Below are 25,818 nucleotides of genomic sequence, written 5' to 3' on the forward strand. Positions count from 1 at the left end.
CAAAATTTAGGAGTCACCTGTAATGGCATACTCTTAGTGCTTCTCAAAAATACTCAAAATAAAAAAGCTTCTTGTGACTTCCAAGTTAAATCACACAATATACACGATATAGACTGGGTTACCTGACCATTACACCAACAGTGACTTTAATGACAATGCAGTGTAAATGTATAAACAGTTTTGCAGCTATAACAGCTTCCACTCTTCTCGGAAGGCTTTCCACAAGATTTTGAAGCGTTTCTGTGGGAATTTTTGCCCATTCATGCAGTAGAGCATTAGTGAGGTCAGGCACTGACTTCCCCAAACTGTTGGAAGCATAGCATTCTCCAAAATGTCTTGGTATGCTGAAGCATTAAGATTTCCCTTCCCTGGAAGTAAGGGGCCAAGCCCAACCCCTGATAAACAGAATTACAAAAAGATGTGTCTGGACTTTTAGTAGAGCCACTCACAAACCTTTGAGTAATCTAGTTACTTCAGATTTTTGCAGTCACTTATCTGTAGCGAGTCACCATTCAACCACAGTAAAACAGGACCACAATCATGTTCACTGCCTTTCAGCGGACCCTGTGAGCTAAATGAACTGAGACACATCACTGACAGGATAACCAGCTGTAATGTTTATTGAGAATAGAGCCTCTGCCTGTTTGAAATCGAAGCTTAATCTACACAGTCAGTGGAACATTGGCTGGCTAGTCAGATAAAACACCTATCTCACAATTAGCAGCTACAGACAGACAGTTATCATTACTGGTGTGATGGCCCCGACATTATGTACCTAAGCTGCAAGGACCGAAATCCTATTTATTGATAAAAGGATGCTGAAGGCTTTTAATTGCAGAACTTGTGTGTAGGTCCTGTCAGACAGATTTTTAATAGTGCTGATCTTTAAAAGAGTAAAATAAAGATGTGCACATTCATTATATCATTTCTGGCAAATGGAATCTTAATTTGCTCTGGTCCGAATCTGAAAATATTGAAATCATGAGCAGGGGTCACACATTTTCAGACTTATTTGACAATTAAAAAAAAAACAATCTTTCCTAAAGCTATGACCTTGAAATTTGTTCATCCATTTTTTTGTCCATGGTGAACAAAGCACAAGGTACTCTCATCTCTTTTACTGAAGGTATATTCTCAGTCATGCTGTCTTTGGTCAAAAGATAGATAAAGATGATAGAGGGAAAAAAGAGAGGTTTTGATTTCACATTTTTAAAAGGACACACATGATTTAAAGGTCCAGAGACAGTTTGCTCCCTGTGCTCCTTCACGTGCACACTCAAACAAGTCAAGTAAGTCAGGGTGAGGGACTTCTACCCTAGAAATTTAAATGAGATCAGAGAATGCTCCAATTACGAAAAGTGCTATAGGGCACAAGGGTGGCAGCTGTGGTTTGGGTAATTTCAACCACTGATAAGAGTGTGATTTGCTTGTGCAGTGCTCCTTTTGAGGGCTCGTTCACACCAAAATGTGATTTGCATAAAACTCTTGTCTTCCTTCATATACATCTTTTGTCAGTAAGGCAAAACTCAGTAGCTCAGGCAACTGAGAAAAACATGCAAATTGCCCTGAAAATGCAAACCAAGTGCATCTGAACCTTTATGTATTGTGTATGATATTCAAATCTCCCATCCTTTGGAGAGAAAATAAAACTGTATTTTCCAAGCCATTAATTAAACTGAAATTACTCTCTGAGACAACATTTAATACAGCAACATAAAAACTCATTAAAGACCCAATCCATAATTATATTCAGGCGCCCTTATGTTGAGGCACTGTCAACCCACAACTTAGTTTATTAAGTGATTCATCAGACTGATGAAGCTATTTTGCTCTGATATTTACCATGAAATGACTTATGTATTAATTTTGATGTGGAGCGACAGTGTGCAGATGCTTAAAAGTTTTCTGAAACTTCTTAGGCTGTAGATCTGCATAAATCGGTATACAAAAAACTTATCCATAATCTTGATTTTGAAGCTAGAGAAGATAAATAGTCAGCTATGCATACCTCAAAGTTAGACAGGATTATAAATGTACATATGCATCCCTGCATGTATGGGAAAGCTCCTTTGGGTTTAGTCGATACATCCATGAGGGCCATCTGTAATCCACTGGAATTTTAATTTCTAACTATTCCAGAAAAGCAAAACTCTAATTTTCCATCTAATGTAATTGACACTGTTTAAATTCTGCCATAAAATACCCATACTGTATGTGTCAAGGATAAAAAGGGGAATAAGGCTAAAAAAAGCCCTTGATGAACACCTGAAAAGAGCTTCTCCATCTGGCTGTTAATTATTGCTCAGTAGTTTGTGTCATTCAAACACCTGCAGAGATGTGGGGTGGTACTGCTTGTCCTGGAATAGAATAATGGCATGCCCAAGAGATTTAAAAATCTGTCCAAAGTAATATTCAGTAGGTCTAAATGATTTATTCAAATTCAGATTTAGAGCACACTAACAATATTATTCCATAAAACACAGCAAAACATGGTTTTGTTGACAGTGCTTTCACTCACTGAGCATTTATCTCTATGCTGGCATGTAGATGTAAAAACATGTAAAAATATGTAAATAATATGAAAATATGGCAAAAGAAATCTCTATTTTTGAGGCAGTTTAGATGCTTTGAACTCAGAATACCAAAATATATTCCAATTAACCGAATAAGACCTCCCATATCAGACAAGAGGGCACTGACAAAGCTAAACAAAGTGACCCTGTAGATATGGGTTAGCCTACTGGATCAGCGGGAAACTGACCTAAAAATAACAACTGATTTTATGGTTCTGAAAACTACCATAGGTTGCTTACTGTTTCAAATATTCAAATGCTTTCTGTATTAAATCAATCCCCAGTCACTCAGAAACTTTATTTGTTATTCAAAGAATATCTTCTCTTCTCATGACAGCTAAAGAAAGCTCTTTTTTATAACAACCATCCCTCTCAGCAGCACCGGTCAGAGGCTGCAGCCCCCCATGAGCAAAAGGTTCCTTTGACCCACATTGCTTTTCAAAAGATTTACCTGAAGCCACACACCACAGCTATGAGAGGGAAGGGCAAGAGGAGGAAAATGGACACAATTATGGCAGACATCAAAGCAGCTCGTTTAAACACCTGAGCACACAGATGGTTTGTTCATTTGTAGTCTCCTTTTGGATGGATATTTGCATAAAAATGACTCTGCGGTTTTGACAGACTTAAGAGGTGCTGTGGGGTGCCTTGAAGTGTAATTACAAAATGCTAAGCAGCTTCTTTTTAGGGGAGAAAAACTGCCAATTAAAAGGTCTCATGTATCAAAATACATTTTCAAAACTTTGTTGGTGTTAGTTTTGGTCAAGGTTAAGTATGGTATTATAACTTTGTGCTGAACTGACTGAGTGAAGCATGTAATGTGTATTAAAGATCATATTTTGTTCAGTATTCTTACCTGTGACAGTTCACTAGCATCTATCTGACCACTGTTGTCTGCATCAAATCGTTTGAACATCATATCAACCAGTTGCTTCCTGGCAGCCATGTTGTCCTTGTGGGCGCCATGGATGTTAGACCCCGTGTATCGCTTGTCATGCAAATCCATAATCTTGGTTTTCAGTCGGCGGTAGTCGCTCAGCCTGCAGTTATCATCTGGCACAGAAAGGAAAAAGGAGAAGCAGAATTGTTAGAGGAGGGACAGAATATTTATCATGAAGTTGTACCAATTACTACTGTAAGGCCTGGGAGAAGAATATGTTATTGCTTTGTCTTGAAAACTAAATACAATACAATGTTAAGAGAATGTCTAAAAATCAGTTTCATAAATACTTCAACGATTCCCAAGTGCTGAAAATGATCAAAATAACAGAACTTGTGATTCTGTAATTGTATACAGTGTTTCAAATCTCAGCCAATTAACACCTGCCAAAACCTCACTGAAGACTCACATTATTAAACAATAAGCTGCGGTTTACATTCAGCAATAAATCGGAGCATGTCTGTGATTGTCTGCATCACAGTAACAAATGCTAAGGATTATTTTCCCGAGATGAGCACAAATAGTGACAGTCGTGCAGCAATTCACTGCCTCAAACTAACAAAGCAGCAACCCCGTCAACACACACACACACACATGAAAATACTGAGGAGCAAATCCATCACACAGGTGTCAAGAGCTAACCCTGACAGCAGCAGAGAACATGATGGTGTTGTATTTACAATCTGCCATCAAACGCTCTAGATCAAAGAAGTCAACGACATGAAAGGTTCAGCAGAGTAAGACTCAAGGCAAAGAGAAACTAATGACTAGAACTAGCGGATGACATATGTCATATCAGCTTCTTATTGTTAGCTCTGAAAGTGCTTCTCCTCTAATAACAGTTATATTAGCTGATGTCAACAAACCTACAAGACAAAAAAAAAACCAAAACTTTGTTGTTCACTGAGATGCTTTTAAAATCTCAGGGGAGCAAGGTGCCACCTCTGCCATATCAAAAGGTGTGATCACCTGCTCGGGGAAAATATAAAATAATAGCTACTGCATGGAGCCTTCTGTGAGACAAATGAACTTTTGTTGGGGATGATCAGGCGAGAATGATTTAGTGAGTGCGGTAATGAGATCTCCACTCAGTAGAACTCGGTGCTCGCTGAGAGCTGATGACTAGTTAAGCGGAATCAGAGCAACCCCAGGGACCAATGACATGTCATTATCAGATGTGTTGGATCTCATTTTTGGCTCAAAATCTCTTCCAGCATTCCTTCAGAGAAACAACTTGAGCAATCAGGGAACATTTAAATGAGACGCTCGGTGTAATCCTGACGCTAACTGTCACGTGGGTATAAGAGGCTGAGATAAGCTCTCCTAACACTCTGTCAGTGAGACCAGTGGGCTTCCACAGAGGCTGTCGAGTCATTTTCATTTTCATCTCACTTCTGTGTGACCTTGTCACAGTCCACCAATGTAAAAACTTTATTTTCTGGCATTGGAATATTTTGTATTGTGGCAAGAGATGATGATGTACGATGAAACAGTTAGATCTTTTTACATTCCACCAGGTACCATAAATGAAAATACCTCCACACAGAGCAAGAAAGGTCACTAAATGGTTTGATGAGTGAATGATATGAATCTTATGCTATGACCTTGGCAAAAAGCAACTTTCAATTCAGTTGTACACATATGGTACCTTTTATTGTTTCTTATTCATTCATTTATTTTATCAATATGGAAGATAGGGGAATATCTTTTGGAAGTGTGGTGGTTATTCTTCTGCAGAGAAGAGTACCAAAGCTGGTTAGGAGACCCAACATCTCACTAAGAAATTTTATGCTGGTTTTTCTTTTGTCACTAATCTGTATTTGTTGTGTTTTTACAAGGTCTCAGGTGTTTTAGAGTTCAGGTGTGCTTAGAGACCTAAATAATTAAAAGCTCACATAACCAGGTGGAGAGAATTAAACATGAGAGAGGAGCTCTGGAACAATGCTTCAGTTTGTTTTAGCAGGTACAGCTGTCAGTGAGAGACATGCAGAGTTGTTGACAGATGTTGAAGCTGTATGCTTAGTCTGAAGATTCAGCTAGCATGGTGTGTGAACCACAACAACAACCACAACAACAACAGCGCTGGTGGCTGGTAAGCTTGTCTTTTCGGCCAGTGCAGATAACAAGCCAACTGAATTTGCTTTGGCTGTTAAAGCAGTGAGAGTGGTTGGTGAGTTCTTGGGAATGGAACCAGCAGGTTTAATTCTTGCTCTGGAAATCAGCTGTTGGAGAACATGATGATCAGGCTGCAGCATGCTGCATATCACGGGACAAGGTCTGTTCCAGAGGAGCCGCCTTAGTCACAAATGGCAGAATGAATAAAAGATAAATGGCTGCTGGCATAACCAGGGGATATGAAGGTCAGTGACGTCTAAGGCACATGCACCGGCACGTGCACTGGCACATACAAATATGTAGATAGACAAACATGCCTGCTGCAGTGCACACACATGCTCCTGCATACAGTCTCCCTACCCCTGAGGATCCTGACAGTACTTGTCTGCACAGGGAGGGGTTAGCATTAATTAGACAACAGCTACAGTAATCTGTTTCCCTGCATTGGGTTCAGTAGGTGTCTCAGCCAGCCAAAATGCTTTCAAGCTGTGCGGGACACATTAGAACGCAATCAGTCAACTAGAAAAAACAAATCAGTGATTTTATCCATGATGCTTTCTGACACATGAGGGCTGCCCCCTCAATGTCGATGACTCAAATCATCAGTCAGGAAGCCCAGCTTTAAACCTCATGTTGTCAGTCAAAACATCCCCCCCCCCCCCCCCCCCCCGGTTAAGTCACAGAGCAACCAGACAAACATGCTGGCAGGCTATAAATTTTTCAAATCTCCACCTTGGCTTAGGGGTTAAGATAACAAATATAAACTGCAGCATCAACAGTTGGATATATATGTAGAAAATAAAAAATAGCAAAAGAACAAAATATAATAAGCTGGGTTTTGACTGGGAAATTTGCAAAGCAAGGAAAAACCACACCCCATCTTATTCTAATAATCTAACTCATGCAATGGATGCTTTGCATGTTTGTTATTTCAACTGTGAAAAGCAAAGCAGAACATGAAATGGCAGTTCCTTACTTTGTGTGATTTCTCTTGCATGTGCTCTGTGATTTGTTCAATTTTAATCATGTTAATCAGTGCTTCTCAAAGTCGAGATCAGGGGGTCCCCAGGTGTCCTTGAATGCATTCCAGGAGCTCCCCAACAAAAAGGAGAATAATGATTTTTTTTTTCTCTTAATCAAAGTGCAATCAAAATTATCATTAATAATAATAATAATAATAATAATTCAACTATAATATAGATCTAAAATGAAACTGACAGAAAGCACAAGAACCCAGCTGCTTCTTCAGCACCATGGACAGCACCATGGACTTGTCAATACACAGCATGTTAGGCTAATGATATTTCAGAGCCAACGTTAGGGCATAGATTCTGTGTCGCACAAACCTCAGTCAGATAAAAGATCTATGAGTCAGGCTGACTAGAGTAACACACAGAGCAAAATAACCCCTCTACCCTCTGGGCATCGCCTACTGTTTGCATGTCGCAACACTTAATAACTTCTGGCTATATATGCACATGCATTTAACACACATGATAAGAAAGTGTGACAGTGAAAAAAGTGAAAAAAAAAAATCTTACATGCCCCCCATCTGTTTTTGTTCACACTCTCAACACTGCACACAATATGACCTTCATGCAAGATGCAAGAAGATCTACGGTGACATACAACCTCAAGAAGGATGGCTAAAATTTGAAATTGTGTTTGATGGTCATTTTCCCTGAGGTAAGAAAGATGAGATATGGACTTGCATCCTAATGTCTCCCATTAGTGTGTTTTGAGCACAATATTAAATTCTTCCTTTATTTTCCATTTGAAGTCTGCTAATTTCTAAAACAAACTAATGACAACATGACCCTTTTTTGCAGCATCCAATTACAAGCTCAGTAAGCACTGTCCAAGGGTAACAGTGTTGTCATAATACCATCAACTCTTTCACTGGAAGGCTTTAGTGTAATGTTGCTTTCAGTATTATTCATAGACGGAACACATAACATTTCCCAGGGCCAGAAGGTTCTGTAGAAATTAGCTGAACTGGGTGGAGTGGAGTCAGGCCGTTTCATCCACTCACTGGAGCTTTTACACTCAATATTTCACTATCCCTTCTACACTTTTGTGAGATTTTAAAAATCTCTGGTATAGTTTCATTTCATAACGGCTGTTATTCTGTCAAAGAGGCTTTTAGTCACATCACGGTGGTATCTTTATAGTAGGTGATGCTAATTTTTTTTATTTTAACACTACTTGGTAATACAGCAGCACAGGGAGGGTGCAAAGTTGTTACTTAGTCGTTGCTTTACTGTTTGGGTCTGACTGAGCGGTGACCTTGCTTGTGACAAACGTCCTGGTCACATGGGCTCCATATGTCGGCCAGGTTCCGCCATGTAAAGCCATTGCCTCATATTAATTGCCTTGAGCTGTTCATATAATGTGGAGGTCAAGTCCCCAGTACATGTCAGAGTGAGAGGACTCATATGCACTATATCGATCGGGGGCGAATTTTTTATTTTAATAAAACTATTTGTCAAAAAGAGCAACACAGTAGCAGGAAGCTGCTCTCTTGTGGGTAAAGAGCTTTGTTATTAAAATGCAAAGCAAAGAGTTTTTAGCTGTAGCACTGTCGCTTATGCTCACTTTAATTAATATACTTGTTTAATTACTGCTACACCGGAAAAAGCAATCTTTATTCTTTCTTTCTCAACCTTTTCAAGTCACAGGAAATTGCAATTCAATGTGTGTAGCGTGTTGAACGAACTGTTTAGGGAGTTGTGACTGATAAATAGTGTTTGAAGAATGCTACAGAAGACCTCGCTTTGGCAAGAAAATAAAATAGCATGTTGATAGACTAGCATTTTTTAAGGAAAAGAGATTTTACACATCAATGCCTGTTTATGGATTTTTGGGAGTAATACTGCCTATGTGGAAAAAATAGAGCTGTATGAAGACTTTGGTAGCTCCAGAGGGAGCTGCCCCCAGAGCTGCATGACAGAAGCCGAGCTGGTGTAGTTTGGGGCTCAAGACTGCAAGTTTGAAATGAAAAACAAAAACTGGAGTCAGACATGGAGCTCACCAAATCTCTGTAACCTAATCTGTACCTCTGCTTGAGGCTACTGGCTCAAGGCTGCATTAGCCACTACTTGCAAAAGATACCCAAATCTCCAGCAAACCATCAGCATCAGTGGCAGAGTCACATTGTAATGTAGGAGCCAGGTTTTCACAAAGAAAGAAAAATAAGTGGAATTAAAAAAGAAGATAACTTTGCTTCTGTTGCATCAATTTTGATTCTTTGTTCTGTTCATCATGAATCTGACAATTTTACAAACACACACTTGCAGGTCACAAGTTTTTAAAATGGTGTCCCTGAACATGACAGGAAATTCATGCATTATATATTTCTTTTCAATATTTTCACTTTGAGTCTACTATACGTTCAGTACATGGCTCTGCTACTGATTCCAACTGGCCTCCCAATAACAAATGTCTTTCAGGTTAGGAATAGCAACTTGTAAAGGGCTTCCTGGTGCATGGCAACTAATGGAACCTCACAGCCATTGCAGAGATTATTTTAAATGACCAATGCTAGTGGTGTATTTCCATGGAGAGACTTGGCAGTAAAATGGAAAAACCACAGACACAAATTGCTGTGGTTGAGGAGAAAAGGAGGTTTTAGGAAAAATGGATCAACTTTTGACATAATAAAGCGTTCTGCCTTATCTGCAAACAGGTGAATGTTCAGCGGATTTAATTTTTAATTCCATCAAGAGATAACTCACAAGTTCATGGGTTTTCCTTTGCGACCCTCAGTCATCATCACATCTTTGAGAACCCCTGTTCTAAACAGACATCTGCTGATGTGTTACTCTCTCTCTCTACACAGCCACTGAGCCAATTTGTCACTCATTTTATAATTATTGAATTGAAACATTTGTGTATTTTATATCTTATACCACTTTCATACAGAACACATACTATTTTATGCTTTATCTGGCTATTTGTTTTGTGTGTCATGTACTGCATAGTTTAGTGTTACAAGAAATATTAAGTATAAGTTATGGCATGTATAATAGCTTGAAAACTGTATCATTTATAAATATATAAAATTCTTAGGTTAACTTAAATCCAACGTGTTGACTGATAATCTGTACCTTGTACTATAAGTCTCTGGTTTGTCTTTACATTTGTCATGTTTATCTTCACCTACAATTACAATCCCATCACAAGATAAAATCCATCACTCTCGACTATGTGGCACCAACAAAGTTCCAAAAGAGGAACAACAAAACTGAGCAGACAAACCAGAATGCAATGGCTTTCTCCTGAGTACTATAATACCCTGCTAGATGAATAAAGGTTAACAACAATGTTTGCTTTAAAACATTTGTTGTTACACAGCTTTTTTTTTTTCTTTGTTCAAGGAGGAGCACCACTGCTCAGCTATTGATGCACACTCTGCCGAGCTGCACAGGGACAGAGAACAATCACTCTACATCCAGGTGGCGCTCAAGAGAATCACAAGTTGCTTTGCGAATTAAGAACCAGTCAGAAAACTAACCAGAACAGGTCTGAAACATGCACATTCCCGTTTGTGTCATAGCAGAGTTCATCTGGTTTTGTTCAAATGTAGAGACATAAAAACACACTAATCATTCTCAGAGACGAGAGACGAAAACCTACTCCATCTTGTCTGCTGTTTACTGTTACCACAACCATGGGTGAACCCACCACCCTCGCCTGTTGCACCTGCCCCTTTAAAAGCACTATACTGTTTTATTTATATACAGGAAAAAGGTGGCTCAGCAGAATGGCTGGAGTCAGCTTCACGGCCCCATCTTTGCCCTGTGGAGCCTGCCTTTCCATCTCTGTCTCCAGGGTCCTGGGTACTGCCACGGCTCACAATACATCAAGACAGCACAGCGTGACAACTGGGTTACCCAAATCAGAGGTCACTGATTGCAATCTTTAAGAGCAACTAGAGGTGTCACTGCCTCAACACCTGACTGAATCTGAAATGGATGTCTGGCCAGTAAGGCCGCAAACCCCTCACAACCGCTCTGCTCAGAATGATACGAATGCAAAAAAACTCACTGCGGACCCCAGGCACAGAGAGCCAACTTCTATTAATATTCCAGAGCTTAGGATAAACTTTCTCGGGTTGTCTTGCTGGGGAGCTGCGCTTCTATAAAGACACACAGAATTGATGTTTAAAGTTCTTTCCTGACCTTGGCAAAAAAATCTTACAATGTCGTCTAGTAGCTGTTGTGGATCTTCCACTCATATTGCATAATTTTCATCAGTACATGGACTTTGCCAAGCTGCATTTTTCACATTTACTGTTTTTGTTATGTCTTCCAATAGGTTGCCATGCTGCTGACTGTGTGCCGTGATGGCCTCTGTCTGTGCTCCTTGCGTTTTTACCTTTGCAGGCAATCAGAGCTAATGTGTTGCACCTGTGCAAACTGGGCTGACATTAATTAGGCTGCTTGAGTCTGTTAGTTGGTTTAAGACAGGAACTTATGTGAACTATGGTTTCTTGTATCAAACTAATTGCCACACCATTGTGCCGCCTAAACTCAAATCATCTTTACAATTAAAAGAGAATATCCTTGTTTACATAGCCACAAGGGGTAATCAGTATGGAACAGATACAGAAAAGTCATCAGCTTTTAAACAAGCAAACAATTCTGTCAGGTTTCTAGTGAATACAGTCTCCACACAAGTTTTTGTGGGAACTTGACATTGTTTGAGGACACTTGGTAACAGCTCAAGATAGATTCCCTTCCTTCATTCAGCCTCTGTCGCTACTGTTTCCTCCCCCTGGATGCAGGTGTAATTCTCTCCCTCCGATCTTTCATCAGGACCACTGCTCTTCCTCACATCTTAATCTTTGATGTATTACGCTCCACCCCTCCTCTCTCACCTTGAAGGGGATCATTATCATCAAGGAGACTTTACTCGAACCTCTGCACATGCATTCAACTCACCCCTCCCACCTGTCCGCCACTGGGCTCTGACAGAAGACAGCTGAGGAGTTTGGAGCCTTCAAATGTCTTTGTTAAAGAACCTCAGCCTCTGTGCCATCTCCTACCATGAACAGTACCCCCAAACCGGACCACTTCAAGTTTACTGGGCCTTTGTTCTAACTGATGACTCATCTTGGCCCCCATGCTGTATTTACAGCATGGCATAGCAATTTTGGAAGCTGGAGTGCATATTAAATTACTACAAGCATGCATTATGCAAGAGGCTGTAGATAGAAAAATGAAATTAAAAACTTTTTTTAAAAAGTTTAAATTATTTGCTTTTAAGTCATTTTCATGGAAAATATCCAGATTTTATCAAGGGTTCAGATTGAATTTAAACTTATTTTCCATCTGGTTTTATGTTGCCACACACCCAGAAGAGAGTGAGATGGTGGGAGGCTGAGAAAGAACGTCAGGCAGCCAAAGAAAAGGAGGAGATAGCAAGAAGGGAGGCTTTGTTCACTTCTCATATCTGATCCCAGTAGAGTTGATTACACAGTGCTTACACCTTCAGTGGCAGGTCTTGTTGATGACATGATGGAAGACAGTGACCCAGGGGCTGAACACACCTAGGCAGAGACTTCAAATCATCACACTGCTGCAGGTCTATATTCGGACTATAGCAGACACATTGGGGAACATTGTTTTTCCACAGCTGGGCCATAAGTTGACAGACTGAGGTTTTACAGTAGAAATTGAAGCTTTTTTCAGATGTAGTGCTGTGGCATAAAGTTGATTTAAAGACTTAATATGTTAGACTGAAACTCGGTGGAACAAGCAAGGAAAACAAGAAGAGTCCAGCATTAAAAGCCATACTGTTCTTGCTGTTAACAAAAAATATGCAATCTTATGATCATAAATCATATGGATAAAGCTAGGTGATGTGACACTGGTGTATTGGCAGGTTAGCTACCCAGCCTGAGTGGATCAGTGGATGTGAACTGCCTCAATAACCCTCCCAATTGCTGACTTTATATTTTGCTTCACTCTGATGTTCACATGTGGTTTCTTTTTACACATTTCTGAAATTTGCTGCTGTAAAGAACTGCTCTCTTAATTTTCCTAATGGTTATACTGTATTTCAATGAATCAAGTGCAAAATCAAACAAATCACAATGAAGGTTGAAATGTCCACAACCCACCACAACTCAGCTTCTGTTTTGAAGACCAAGTGAGATATTTAAAAGCCCCCAAAACAAGGCAGTAAGTGGACTTTGGGTTGAAAGTGTTTTGTCAACTGCTGTTTCCAAAGTCAGGAAGAGCCAAGCTCAACTTCCAAGCCAAGGAGTTTAAAGCATTAACTGTTCCCTTACAGCTGTACTGTAGTGTGGAAATGGGTCCATGCAGTATTACTCAGCTGTTCTGCTAACTGTAAGACATTAATTACATTAATATTTTACACAGGTACCTTCTTTGCACTTAGACAGTGTTTGCTTCTTTGACACAGTATATCAGTGTTTACCTAAACTAATGAGTTTCTTTTGGTCTCCAGAGAAGCTCAGCCTCTAAGAAACATTTTCATTGCATGAATAACATTCCAGTCTGCAATGAGTCTGTTTGGGAGCACAAGAATTTATTTAGTCTTATGTTGGGGCAAGAATTAAATTATGAACACAAACACAAAATCCCCTACCCAGAGTGTATAAGTAACCCTTATAGTAACCAGCAGTAACACTAGTTATTGCCATTCCTCCTGAGGCCTGCTTTTCATACCGCTGTGGGGTCAACACTAGGTCAAAGGACTACATTATCATCTATCTGGCTGCTCGACTCACAGCTGGGAACCATCAAGAGTTCCTATAGATCTGCTGCCCTAGATATCGCAAACTCTACAGCCTTTATTGATTGCATCATAAAACATTCAGCTTCACAAACAGGGATTGGGATTTTCTGAGGCTTGTAGCCTTGCAGGATCTACCATCCTCTGGTCCGAGACATATGTTACATTACTTTCACACGTCATCTTGTATGTTGTCTTTGTTGAAGTGCATTGTGGTCAACTTGATCATCAGCATGGAGAAGCAAATATGTTCAGGTCAGCTGGCTTGTGAAACATTTCTTCTTTGGTCCGAAAATACATTTTTCTTGCTGATGGTTTGTCAGAAATCACAAAGTTTTCTGATGTATGGAGTAATCCGCTGTATTGGCAGCCAGCTCAGTCAATACTGCATCTGACAGACTCTCATTCAAACTGATATAGCTGTGAGGAAAAAAGTTCCCCAACTAAAAATCAAAGAGGAGGCTTTATGTGCACTGGATGTAGATGCAGAAAGCTATATTATTTCACTAAAACAATGCTGTCTTCTTTTGGACTGCATTAGCCTTAATAAAACATAATTCAGATTATGTATTACCGTATTTTTTCTTCGTGATTTAGATATGAACTCGTACTATCTGGCAAAAAACTGCCAATAATTTTAGGCTGCGTTTCCCTTGTCGAGGTCCAGTTACTTGCCTGTCGTGGAGCTGTGGACCATATCATGCAATTTTTATCTGCACAGGTAAAATGTTCAGAAGAGCAGAAAGTTATAATTGATATCTTTAATGTACCTGAACAATGAATAATAGACTTATATCACCCAAAACTGCAACTCCTCTCAGCTTTACAGAGCTTTTTAATGAGTTTAAGTTGTCCAGCCTGTAAATTAACTGTTGTGTTTCACTCTCATTGGTCTCATAGTGTAATATTCTCCTGCAGCAAACAGCTGCAGAGAGACAGACACTGTTAGCAACTAGCTGGTGAACATAGCGGAGCATTTAGCAGCTAAAGAGCCCAAAGTTTCTCTCATGAGATGGTAAACACCCAACACGGAACTAAAAGAGTGAATACTGGAGTTTGATTCACTGGAAGGCCAGAAACATGTCTCCATATTAATGTTAATGTTGCTCCATCACTGCTGGATTTGTTAACAGGCAGCTGTTTGAGTTCACCATATCAACTTGGAAGGTGATGTGATGTCAATGTTCAGTTCATGACCTGCCCTCTGTTGCCATCGAAAAAATATTGTTGCAGATTTAAACATCTAAAGTTTAATAAGATCAAGTAATAAAATCAAAAGTTTCAATGAACAGGATAGTTCCATGACAACTCGAAAAGCTTATCTACTAAAGATGATCTTGGGTGATCTTGAGCGGAAACTGCTGTTTTATTTTTATGGGGTTTTTTTATGTCAAGAATGAACTGTCAAGATCAGTTTCTCAGATGTAAAATCTCTTTATAAGATATATGCTCCTAACTATGTTGGATGTCAATGTAAATATTTACATGCAAAACTAATGTTTTGCATTTTGCCACAATTTTACAAAAAGTAAACAACCAATAATACAAGGCCTGGAGCACAACTTTTTGGAATATCATGCTGCTCGTGTGTATGCCAGATGTTTGGATGTTTTCTCAAAAACATGACCTACAGCTGTATTGCCCATAGTTTGTCCCTTTACTTCCTCAAAAGAGGAGGAAGTGCTTACTTTATTGCACTGTCCAACACCTGAAAACTCAACACATTTGTCACGTCACTGGGTCAGATGGATTGTGTTATACATAGAATGAAGTCAACACGCTCATATTAGAAGACGCCCACAATGCAACCCAGTTGTTGTCCCCCCCCAACACACACACACACACACACACACACACACACACACTCACACTGTTCTCTTCATCTCTGTATCAGTGACTTACTCACAAACACACTGCTTCAGGCGATGTTGGCAGCTATTCCCTTTTTTTCACCAAATTGTTCAAAGGCGTGATTTCCAGTATGAAGAAAGTGGGTGGAAACAAAAGGAGGCAGAGAGCAACACAATGATTTTGTTCTTTTTTTTTTCTTTTTTATTCAGGATAATGACTTGCACAGTGAAAGGGCTTTTAACCAATGCTTTAATGGAAAGCCATCTTGTGAAGACCCCAAAAATGATTTCAGAGCCCATTCACTCAAACTAAACACATCTTGCAGGATTCAATTGGCCAGTTCATCAAGTCTAAAGAGTTTTTTTTATAAACTTACATACTTACTGAACACTTTTAGAGGATAGAACAAACAGTGAACTGAATAAGTTCTTCATTTACACCCACATATTTGTCAAAAATAAGTCTACAGACAGAAAAAAAGGAAGGTTAACATCCATTAAGGTCCCCTCCAGTAAAACATTCAGGCGCTCTGCTCCAGTGAAACTGCCAATGTCAAAACTGTGCAGTTGTGTCACATGTATTTACCAAGTTAACCTTCATATATTTTATTTAAATCATAACTCTTTTTCAGACATTCCTCCTGTGGACATCAGTGAAATGATTCTGCACACTATCAACCTCTTATTCAGCACTGAGCGAGGGGGAAAAACTTCAAACATGTGTAATTGCCTAATTTGTCATATGATTGTTTGGGATCAGTGGCCCAGTCCCCTGCACACACCTCTGATGGAATAATTGGCCATTTTATGCACATAATGAACATGCAAATGAATATAGGATGCTTTGAAGCTGAGCAAGCTATAAATAAACCCATCGATCAAAGACACCGGCTCCTTGTCTTTGAGTGCACAAAACTACTAACACTGACTACACTAATCAGCACCAATTAGTTTCAACCTGCCCATGTGCTTCTTCCACAGGTGCAGAGGTGCAATATACCATAAAAATAGTTAAAGAAATAACAGATTCTCCTCTGGCAGTATGAGGTACTGTAGATCAAAAATATTTGATTCAAACATTTGTTTCAAAAAGGAACAAGTTTTAATATCAAAGCCAAGATTGCTGTTTTTCAAATCAATGCGGCGCCATCATTTTGTGTAAGACTTATGATGTTTTGTGTGTATGTTGGAAAACACATAAAAAAAAAATGAAGATAAACTAAAAACTAACATTTGAATATAGTTAAACACAGCTGAAAAATACAGCATATATTTTCAATCTGATGATTAATGCAATGATTGATTTGCATTCAGAATGAATCTTTATTCAAATGTTTGTTCTTGCTGTGTATGTTCAGTTTCCTGCCATTATCAATGTTACTGTCTGCGGTATGTTTACAGCTCCAGCTTGTATGGACATCACTCTTTGGCTTTATTTATACAGCTCATGTGGGACTTTTTTGGGACATTCCATGCTTTGTGAATCTAGAAATGAATGGATTACATGATCTACTTTTCTAAAGTATGTTTTTCTTACATTTGACGTTAGGCATTTATTTCCGCCAGTTCCTCTGAGACACGCTTAAAATAAAAGTCTGTAAACAGACTAAGTTAAACTTCCAATATCTCACACACCATATAGCAAAGCAGACGCACCCGAAGAATTGCTTCTGTTTTTTTTTTTTTTAATACAATACAGCTGGCGCTAATTGTTTCTTAAAAATAGGGTAAATCAAGCCTCAGGTGTCAAGGCTGTGTACTGTCACAGATAATGAAAAATAGGGAGGCAACACCACCCATAAGTGCACACTGAATAAATTGTGTGGAAATACTCAAGGGTTATTTCTTTGCTATAAAAACACTCTGCACATTCTTATTTTTAGATGCACATGGAGAGATAGGGGCACTGTGACAAATTCAATCAAACCTGTATAATCATGGGGATGATTATATGTTCATATGCCCTGTGTGCATTCATCCCCTGCATATTTCATAGCCTTTATATTTTTTTTCTAACAAATGAAACAAATGTAAACGTCTGCTTTCTTAAATTTCTGTAAGTTTGTTGTGACATTACAATGTACTTGACATACAGCTGTGACTGTTGTGAAAACTAACCAGAGAAAAATTAATAATGTGCTACGGCTGACAGACACAAAGACAGACGTGCTCAGCGAAGAAGGAATAGAATTTAAAATCAAATAGTGAATCAAATGAATTTCTTTGAATAATCACACTGTATAATGGTGCTGCTGCTTGTTGCATAAAGCATTATGTGGGTAAAGCAAGCAGCGAATAACATGGTGTGACTTAATAAACCTGCTTGTTGTTTGAAGTAGATGTTGCAATTAAAAACAAATTATTAACAAGACTCAAAGTGATGGTTGTTAAGTTTCTCGCGAAGAAACTCCCTGAACAATTCATACAGGTGTGATCTCTCTGTCAGACAAACAACACCCTTCTGTGTACATTTCCATGTGCAAATAGAAATTCAGAATTCAACAAAGGGGAAAAATGAACCCCTTGAAGAAAAGAGACCACAGAAAACCAAAGATGAAGAAAAGAAGCACTTAGGGGAGAAGAAGGAAAGAGTGTAGATTGTGTGCAGACGTTTTGAAATGTAACAAGATGTGGGCCACACAGTCGAGTGCAAATTTTATAAAGTGATGCAGTGTTGGTTTTTGGATTTCGTTTGGTCGGCTGGAGTTGGGCGTTCCGCTTAGTTAACATTCATCTCTGGAAGATGGAAGCCGTGAGCTCTCATGTTTGGAGTGTTCCCCAAAAAATTCACTTTCGTCGATGTAATTAGTTTACTTATTGCATAAGTCATGCCAAGTTTCTTCTTCCCCAGGAGACTGTGAAATCTGCAATGCTCCCACACACTGACTGCTGACTGCTGGGCTGACTGCATCGAATGTTCCCCGTCCCTAGCAATGAAAGCTTCTTGACTCCAGCATGATCATGTGGTATACCATGCTGTAGTAGAACCGGGTCTGGTACCTCGGCTCTGCCTTTTTTGTTCTGTGATCATAGCGGGGGAAACATAACATAATAAAAAAACGGTTACTGGAGCCATTAAGTAGGAATCACAATTATTACAAAGGCCAGCTTTTCCCCCTCCTTTAGAAACAACCCAATACAAGACAGGATAACAAGGTGTTGGTGAAGAATATCTTTTCCTCATTTTTATTTCACTAATTTCCTTTAATTAGACTGAAGTTTGCTTTTAAGAATGCTTTTCAGGTGTTTTTTTCATGTTTGGAGATTTACAAATCATCTCTTGTGTTTCACAAAACCATACTTTTCTTGCACTGTTATGCTCTTAATGTTTTATGAGAGGGCGGTGGTTAATTTACCTTTCTTTCTGATGTCTTTCTAGAGTTAGGCCTGTGCTTTCACATTTGTATCATGGCAGCTTGAACATGCTCTTGGGAAAAATGCCTCCAGCATAAAGATGGGGGCAGCAGGAAGCTGTAATTTAGTGGTGCTTCTGACGGTATCAGCCTGTAACAAAACCCACTTATGACAGGAGCTGCCGTATAAACCTATAACCAATGGCTTACCAGCTAATTTAGGTGACATGCTGGGGGTTCAGTGTTTTGTCACTTTGACAGGAGTCAGGGCTGTGAATAAACAAACTGAACCTGCAGCCTTTAAAATTAGACCACTGTAGCTGCTCATCCTTGTCAAACAGCACAAGAGATGGCTGCTCCAGGCCATGTCCTTCAGTAAATATTAACTGTCCTCACCATCCACAGTGACTTTTCACCCTCATTTTCCCTTTGAAACCCCACTATAGAGTAGGTCCCCATATGTCTTGTGCAGCCCATGATTGCAGGTTTCAGTCATCTTTGATCAATAACACAAGCAAGACAAATACATCTGAGTGCTACTGGTGACTGTGGAGTCTTGGACAGGAAACAGGAAATATTTTGTCATATAGCACAAGGTGAAACAATAACTTTACTCAGAAAACAATAAGAACAAAGATTCAAATTCTTCAGTATGTGAACAACATCCCTAAAAAGACTGATATGTAATATCATATAAGTTCCTAACTGAGACCCAAAATGATGAGCCTTAAACATAATTATTTTTCAAAATACACGCTTGTATGATTGCAGGAAAGATGAAAGATGAATTAGAGCCTGTGACTGGCTGACTTATCTACTTTCATTAATTTCTAAACAAATATGCAATGGTTGGCTGGGTTGGGACCCACTCCACACCTGATCTACACGCAAAAGCCTAAGGAGGGATGGTAGGGACATCAATGTCAAATATTAATTGATTTTTCCCATTCAACTGTTTTGTACTAAATCACAAATGTTTTGTATATTGTTATTATATTATTCTCTTCTCTTCTTCTGTGATGCATAGTACCTGACTATTGCATGAAAAAATCTGTTCCTGCAAGCCAGGAGACAAAGAGTGATGAGACCATTGTGCGTTGAAGTTTCCCTGACCATATCAGTTTTCAACAAATGGGCCTCTGCCACTCCCTGCAGCCATGCCATACATCTACACTGTTTTTCTACTGCATCTGTCTTCATTCAGCTATAATAAGGGAGCCTAACGGTGCCATGTACTCAGTGATATGACTATCATTAGCAGATGCCCGTGTCAGGGAAAAAAAAGATGGAAAAATCAATGAAAAAAAGCGACAACATCTTTGTTTCACTGTGATGTGCCAGCGCTGATTTAGATTGCTCCAGACATTAAACTTGCCATATTTTAGTGGTCTACCTTTAAAATATGTCAAAGTGAGCCATGCAGGCAAGATACATTCGTGGTCCAAAAAGTAATTTCATTGTGTTTGTTTGAGTATTACGCTGTGAACTTGGCCTTGTATTTCTCTATTCTCCGCTTTATGTCAAACATCAATTCTTTTACTGACCATTGAAAAGTGCAGAATGATGACTGACACTGAGCAAATGCAAGCCAGGGATTTTCAAGGCTGTGGATCTGCTGCTCTTTTAGCAACTTTATCTTTCCTGTAATGGCTTGTTTGCCCTTATTTTGTCTTTTTCTTGACTGTGATAAGGCTGCTGTCTAGAATATCCATTTTCAGAGAAACAAACACCCAAAAATGTGTGAGAGCATATGAGCTAGTTTTTTTACGGTGTCAGTATACACACACCAAAGATTGTCACACATTGTTTGCTGTGCTCATATGTGCCTGGCTGTTCTTAAAAAATAAATTAATAAATATCCAATCTGATCCTGCATCAACTGATCTGATACACAGCAGATGAGCACATAATCTGGTCAGGCTGAACTGGAACATTAATCTCTTCTGATCTGCTGCAGAATCCAACTGGGAAAAATTTTGCTATTCGCCAAACTCTTGAGATTGTCACAACAACAAAGTGTATTAAAAATCACCACCTTCTTTTACTTGAATAATCACGTCAGCTACTTTTTAAAAATCATGTCTAATTTTTTTTGTGTTTTGTGTTCCGTCTCATGATGATGATCATGATCATGATGTGCGCAGACTTCGGAGGCGGCTGGCACCACGACCCTGCAGCTGGCAATGGTTTGGACGTCCTTGCAAACTTAATGATCCACAGGTCTAGATTTTAATGAGGAGTGTGTTCTTTGGCGCTGCTGTCAATGACATTGTCAGGTCTTGTACAGAGGTCGCAGCATTAATGGCGCCACAGAGTTGTTAAAAGACAGCAAGAGTGCACAGGAGGTTCTGAAGCCCTTTACTGTACACAAGCTGGTCTCACTGGAGTGCCTGTCTCGTGGGAAAGACACAGACACATCACTAAGGTAGAGTGTCTCTGGAGGCCAGCAGCTATGATGCTTCATGAGCTTGTTTTTCTTGGCAAAGCCCAGGGGAGTCGTCCACAGAGAGTTTGTTCTGTTGAGATGCCAAGGAAACTAACAACAGGGAAGCTAACAACAAAAGCACTGTAGTTCAACAAGCCCTACTTTTAGAGACACAGCCTAATTACAGATGTTTATAATCGTTGTGAAGCGTGCATGGTGGAAAGTGTAAAATGTAATTGTGCTGTAGTACAGAAAAACTCATATAAGTCGCTTCTAAATTTGTTCTCATTTGATTTTGTTTTGCAGAGAACAAAAAACCCAAACTACGAATTAAAACAATGCCCAAATCATATTTATTTATACATCTAAGCAAATTTGAACTCACAGACAGGCTTTACACACCTTCTCACTTTTAGCTGAGCACATCCCTGATGATTTAGCTGCACAACCTACACAGTCAAAGGTAGGATACTAACCTTGACTTACTTCAGTGAAACTAATTGTTATTTTAGGCATTCATTACTGAAGTTGTTAATTACTGAAAATGTTGAGATTGAGTGCAAAAGCATTTTCTCAGATGAGACAGCATAGTCCTAACATAGCTTTAATATCAGAGCTACAGTGTGAAATTTGATTTTTAATATACCAGGAATCACCACTGAAGTCATCTTTGAAGCAACAATGACAAAAGCCTCTTGTTTTAGCCTCACAAATTGTTGCATTTCAAATTTCAATCAGCAGAAAAACGGATAACAAATTAATTGATAATAAAAATAACTGTCAATTGCACCCCTGATACAGACTAATACATGATGTGAGGAGGCTCAGACTGAAGGCACAAAGACACGAAGAGCAAGAATGCAGGTGAGATCATTAATAAAGGACAAGTAGTCAAGCAGCGGCAATGGCATTGTAATTATAAAAGCAAAAGTGCTATTCTAGGTTCTGAGGTATTTGTCATTAATCACATTTTGGCAGTAATTCTAATGTATATTCAGCAACCCATTCCTGATTGAAAGCTTAACTGTAATTAAAAATAGCACATTATTGCACCAGCCCACCCTTGTCATGCGCATTAAGCATCTCATTACATCCCGTTGAAGGCTGCATGCTAGCATATTTCAAATTTTGCATATTATAGCCATTTGGCCTTCTAAATTAAGAAAAATCTAGAAACTCACTTTTATTTATTTATTTTTTCCAAAGCACATTTTAATATATTTCAATAAACAGTATTTGTGCATGTATTTCAATAAACAGTATTGTATTTCAATAAACAGTATTTGTGTATAAATCCAAAGTCCCTACTGGAAATTACCTGAATGTACTACATGATCTTTCAAAACTGACTGCAGACTGCATGGATGTGCCATGTTTTTTTTTTTCTTTTTTGTTTTTTTTTTTTGTAATGGCAAAAAATGTATTTCTGAGATATGCTGTTTTGGGTTTGGTAGCATTAGGACTTTTTTCCCAAACAAGGTTTTATGCGACTGCATAAAGTCTGCAGCAGGCCATTTTACTTTATACAGTTATGATGTAATCTAGCAACACCAACTCATCTCATCTGAAATGAAACAAAGCTTGTGTAAAACTTTGATCCATGTTCCCAAACATCATGATGCAATCACAAAGTAAATAATGCAGTACAACCTTACAGTAAGTAGTAAATAAAAAATTGAGAACCTCTGGCACAGAAGGTTCATTGGGAGCCAAATGTCTGAAGGTTTCCTAAATATATGAGCTCCCAGATAATTGGATGTGCAGAATGCACAGAAACTACTCGCTTGATGTGCTGCAACCTTAGCCCTGATTGTCGCTCATGGCAATTGCCTGCTGCAGAGATTGCTCGCCTTCATGCACACATTTCCCTCCACAGATTGGACAAGCTTTTGTGCACCACTTAATTTTCAATCAGATCTGATCCAGGCTAAGTTGCCATGCAATGTGAGGGGTAAATGGTGGGTCATATGCTTTCCCCAGTGCTAATGAGAAGCTTCAGTCACCACATGGCTGTCATTTTTTATCCTGTCTTCCACAGCAGATGAGAGTCGCAGAGAAGGTATGGCTGACAAGGCCTGTCCATTTCCAACATAGACCCATCCAGCTGGGACCAAGACCAATAATGGCTCAACTTCTTTGCATATGGGTGTCAGTTCAAAAGCAATCATTTCATTTCCAGCAGCTCTACAGTAAGTCTGAGCTTTCCCAAGGGACAAATTGTCTGTCTATCAAATTAATATGAAGCAGAATCTTTTCAGTGATCATGAGACGCCCTGGACTTGCCTGCAGATGATACATGGTCTCATTAAGACGTCATGTAGACATTTGAATAAAGTAGATAATGATACAATCTCATAGCTTCTGCAACAGAATGAATCAGTGGTCCTGGAACATCAGAATGCAGCATACTCATTGCACATAAATGTATATTCAGAGTTCTAAATTTCTAGCAAAATCATACAGTGCCAAAAAGAAATCTGAAAATGCAAATGCTTATTTAAGCATATTAATTGAAATGTGCTTTGGCATATCTTGAACAAATTGTTTTCTACATATTTGCACCGGAGCAAGTTCTGTGTTTAATCAGCATGACTGTGGCTGGATTTTAGATCTGCTGAACACGTCAGTCTAAAATGAGATGACTTTCATGTCTTGTACTTAAAACTAAGTAGGAAATTATCAGTCATTATGTATTAGTGGAGCCAGGATGTCATCCATGTGACTATGACAGTTCATTTATGGCCTTGTGTTTTGAAGTTAACAGCCTGTGGTCATTTAACAACAAGTTTAATATATAGAGGGGAATGAAGGAAGGCCTCGTGCTGCTGTGATGACAAGCTTTCCGCGGAGTACCTGTGGCAGCAGCAGAGGGTTTTGCTCCTGTTCATTCAGATGTGAAGCATTCTAGGCCAAACACCCGTAACATTTTTCCAAAACAGATGCACTATGCTGGGGTAACTCCTTCCATTTAAGGGAGGATCGCACAAATAATAGGATGTTTTCTATTACACTGACTTTAGTGAGGTTATATTGTTTGCAACTTTCAGTGCTCTCCTCTGAAAAGGAGGCATAAACACAGTGCAGATGAGATATCTAATCACTGTGAAGATATTTCAGCCTGGACCTAGACTGTGGACTGACCCACTGACTGGCTGACTGACTGTCTGACGTTACCATTCCTTGGGCCAGTCATAGCATGGCTATAAAGTAATTACTGGGCTGACTTTCTTTGAAATCTGTTAAATAGAAATCCCAGATAATAACAGAGACTAACAGATGGAGACACAGCTAATACAAAATGTAACCTCCTTTACAGAGCTAACTAATATTGAACTACAAGAAATTCATTATTACGCTGTGATAATGAGTATATCTCCATTTGGCTGGGTAAATTGAAATTATTACCTGGAGGACAAATAATCAAGTGACACATTTAACATGAGGGCCCATTCCATTTTACCCACTAATAACCCCAGAATCATAATTACATCTAGATTTGGTTGTAAGCTCTATTACATTTGCTCAATTATCCATTTCCTCTGATTGCCACGGTGCCTTCTGCAGTTTGCAACAAAGAACAGCTGAGCAGCATTTAGGAAATGCTGCTGTTAGTAGCAAGATGTAGCAATTTGAAACTCTCAGCTTTTTCTTTTTTCTTTTTATAATTTATGATTTTATGTGTGAAAGTGCCACAAAGAAAACAACACTTTAGCAGAGGTTACTAATAGCTCCAACAGGTTTCTGTGTCCTCTCCCTGGGGCTCTCATCCAATGAGAAATTGATTACATATCAGTCACAGTAAAGAGAAAAATATCTGGATTGAGCAGGGGATGAGATGACAGAAAAAAGAGCTGGTGTTTTTTATTCTTTCTTTTGGCTCCTGTTGATCTGATATTGATTGCCTGACATTGGTCAAATATCCCACTCTGCATTGCGGATAGATGCTGATTGTGTGTGGAGGGGCTGCTAGGGTGGGGTTAGTCTTTCAGGACACATAAGAAAGGCTGATTAGGACTGTCACCCACCAGGCATGTATGACTGATGTGAATGCCTTTTTCTGTGATTGTGATGAAACAGCCAGTTAGACTTTTAACACTGGCTTACCTACACCTTTGCTGCACAGGCTGCACTCCAAGTCGTGATGCTGCTGTGTTAAAGTGGTTTGTATGTTGACTCTAGTGCAGCATTGGGAATCATTGTTAAAGCTTGTTCGTGTATTTTTCTCCATACAGTGATTCATTGTTCATCTCTAAATTGAACATCTCGGAGGTATAAGAATGCACACTCGGTGAGAAGGATGTGCAGTTTGTATTTGTTTTGGTGTGTTTTGGCTTTGCAGTCTGAGACTGTTGCCCCCAGTGCTCTCTGTGAGGAGGACTGGAGAGAGTTTCAGCAAGCAAAACCACATACAATGATCCAAAGACATTCACAGGGTTGTACAAAGTTACTTTTCAAAGTAAACAGGTAAGCTAAGAAACCCTGTCAAATCAATGCCGGGACTCAGTTTCTCATGAATTTTATAAATATGTTGTCTGCGAGCTGTTTGCAACTATTCCCCTTTACTCTGAATGGAACAAAGGTGCAGTGACAGGAACTCTTACTTCACTTATGTCTTGCTTCTACAGAAGGATAGTAGTAGTTGTTTGCAGGGACTGAGAATAATTGTTGTGTTTATACAATCAATGGCTGAGAGCAGCTATTCTTCTCTGGGGAAATATGAACACTACAGCACTACCACCTGCTCCTGCCTCTACACCAAGCTGTGCATTTCACACAGGGTTATATGACTGGATTCTGACTG

General features: G+C 39.2%; 1 protein-coding gene across 4 annotated transcripts in view; it reads right to left on the reverse strand.

The window, feature by feature from the left end:
* Window positions 1-25,818, reverse strand: part of fstl5 (follistatin-like 5) — a 148,589-nt gene that overhangs the window by 71,410 nt on the left and 51,361 nt on the right. For all 4 annotated transcript variants that reach the window (XM_046406169.1, XM_046406168.1, XM_046406171.1 and 1 more), the window contains exon 5: window positions 3,430-3,626. In XM_046406169.1, the coding sequence (XP_046262125.1) occupies window positions 3,430-3,626 (197 nt within the window). The remainder of the gene's footprint in view (window positions 1-3,429; window positions 3,627-25,818) is intronic.

The sequence above is a fragment of the Scatophagus argus genome, chromosome 12, assembly GCF_020382885.2.
Source record: "Scatophagus argus isolate fScaArg1 chromosome 12, fScaArg1.pri, whole genome shotgun sequence".
Classification (NCBI taxonomy): domain Eukaryota; kingdom Metazoa; phylum Chordata; class Actinopteri; family Scatophagidae; genus Scatophagus; species Scatophagus argus.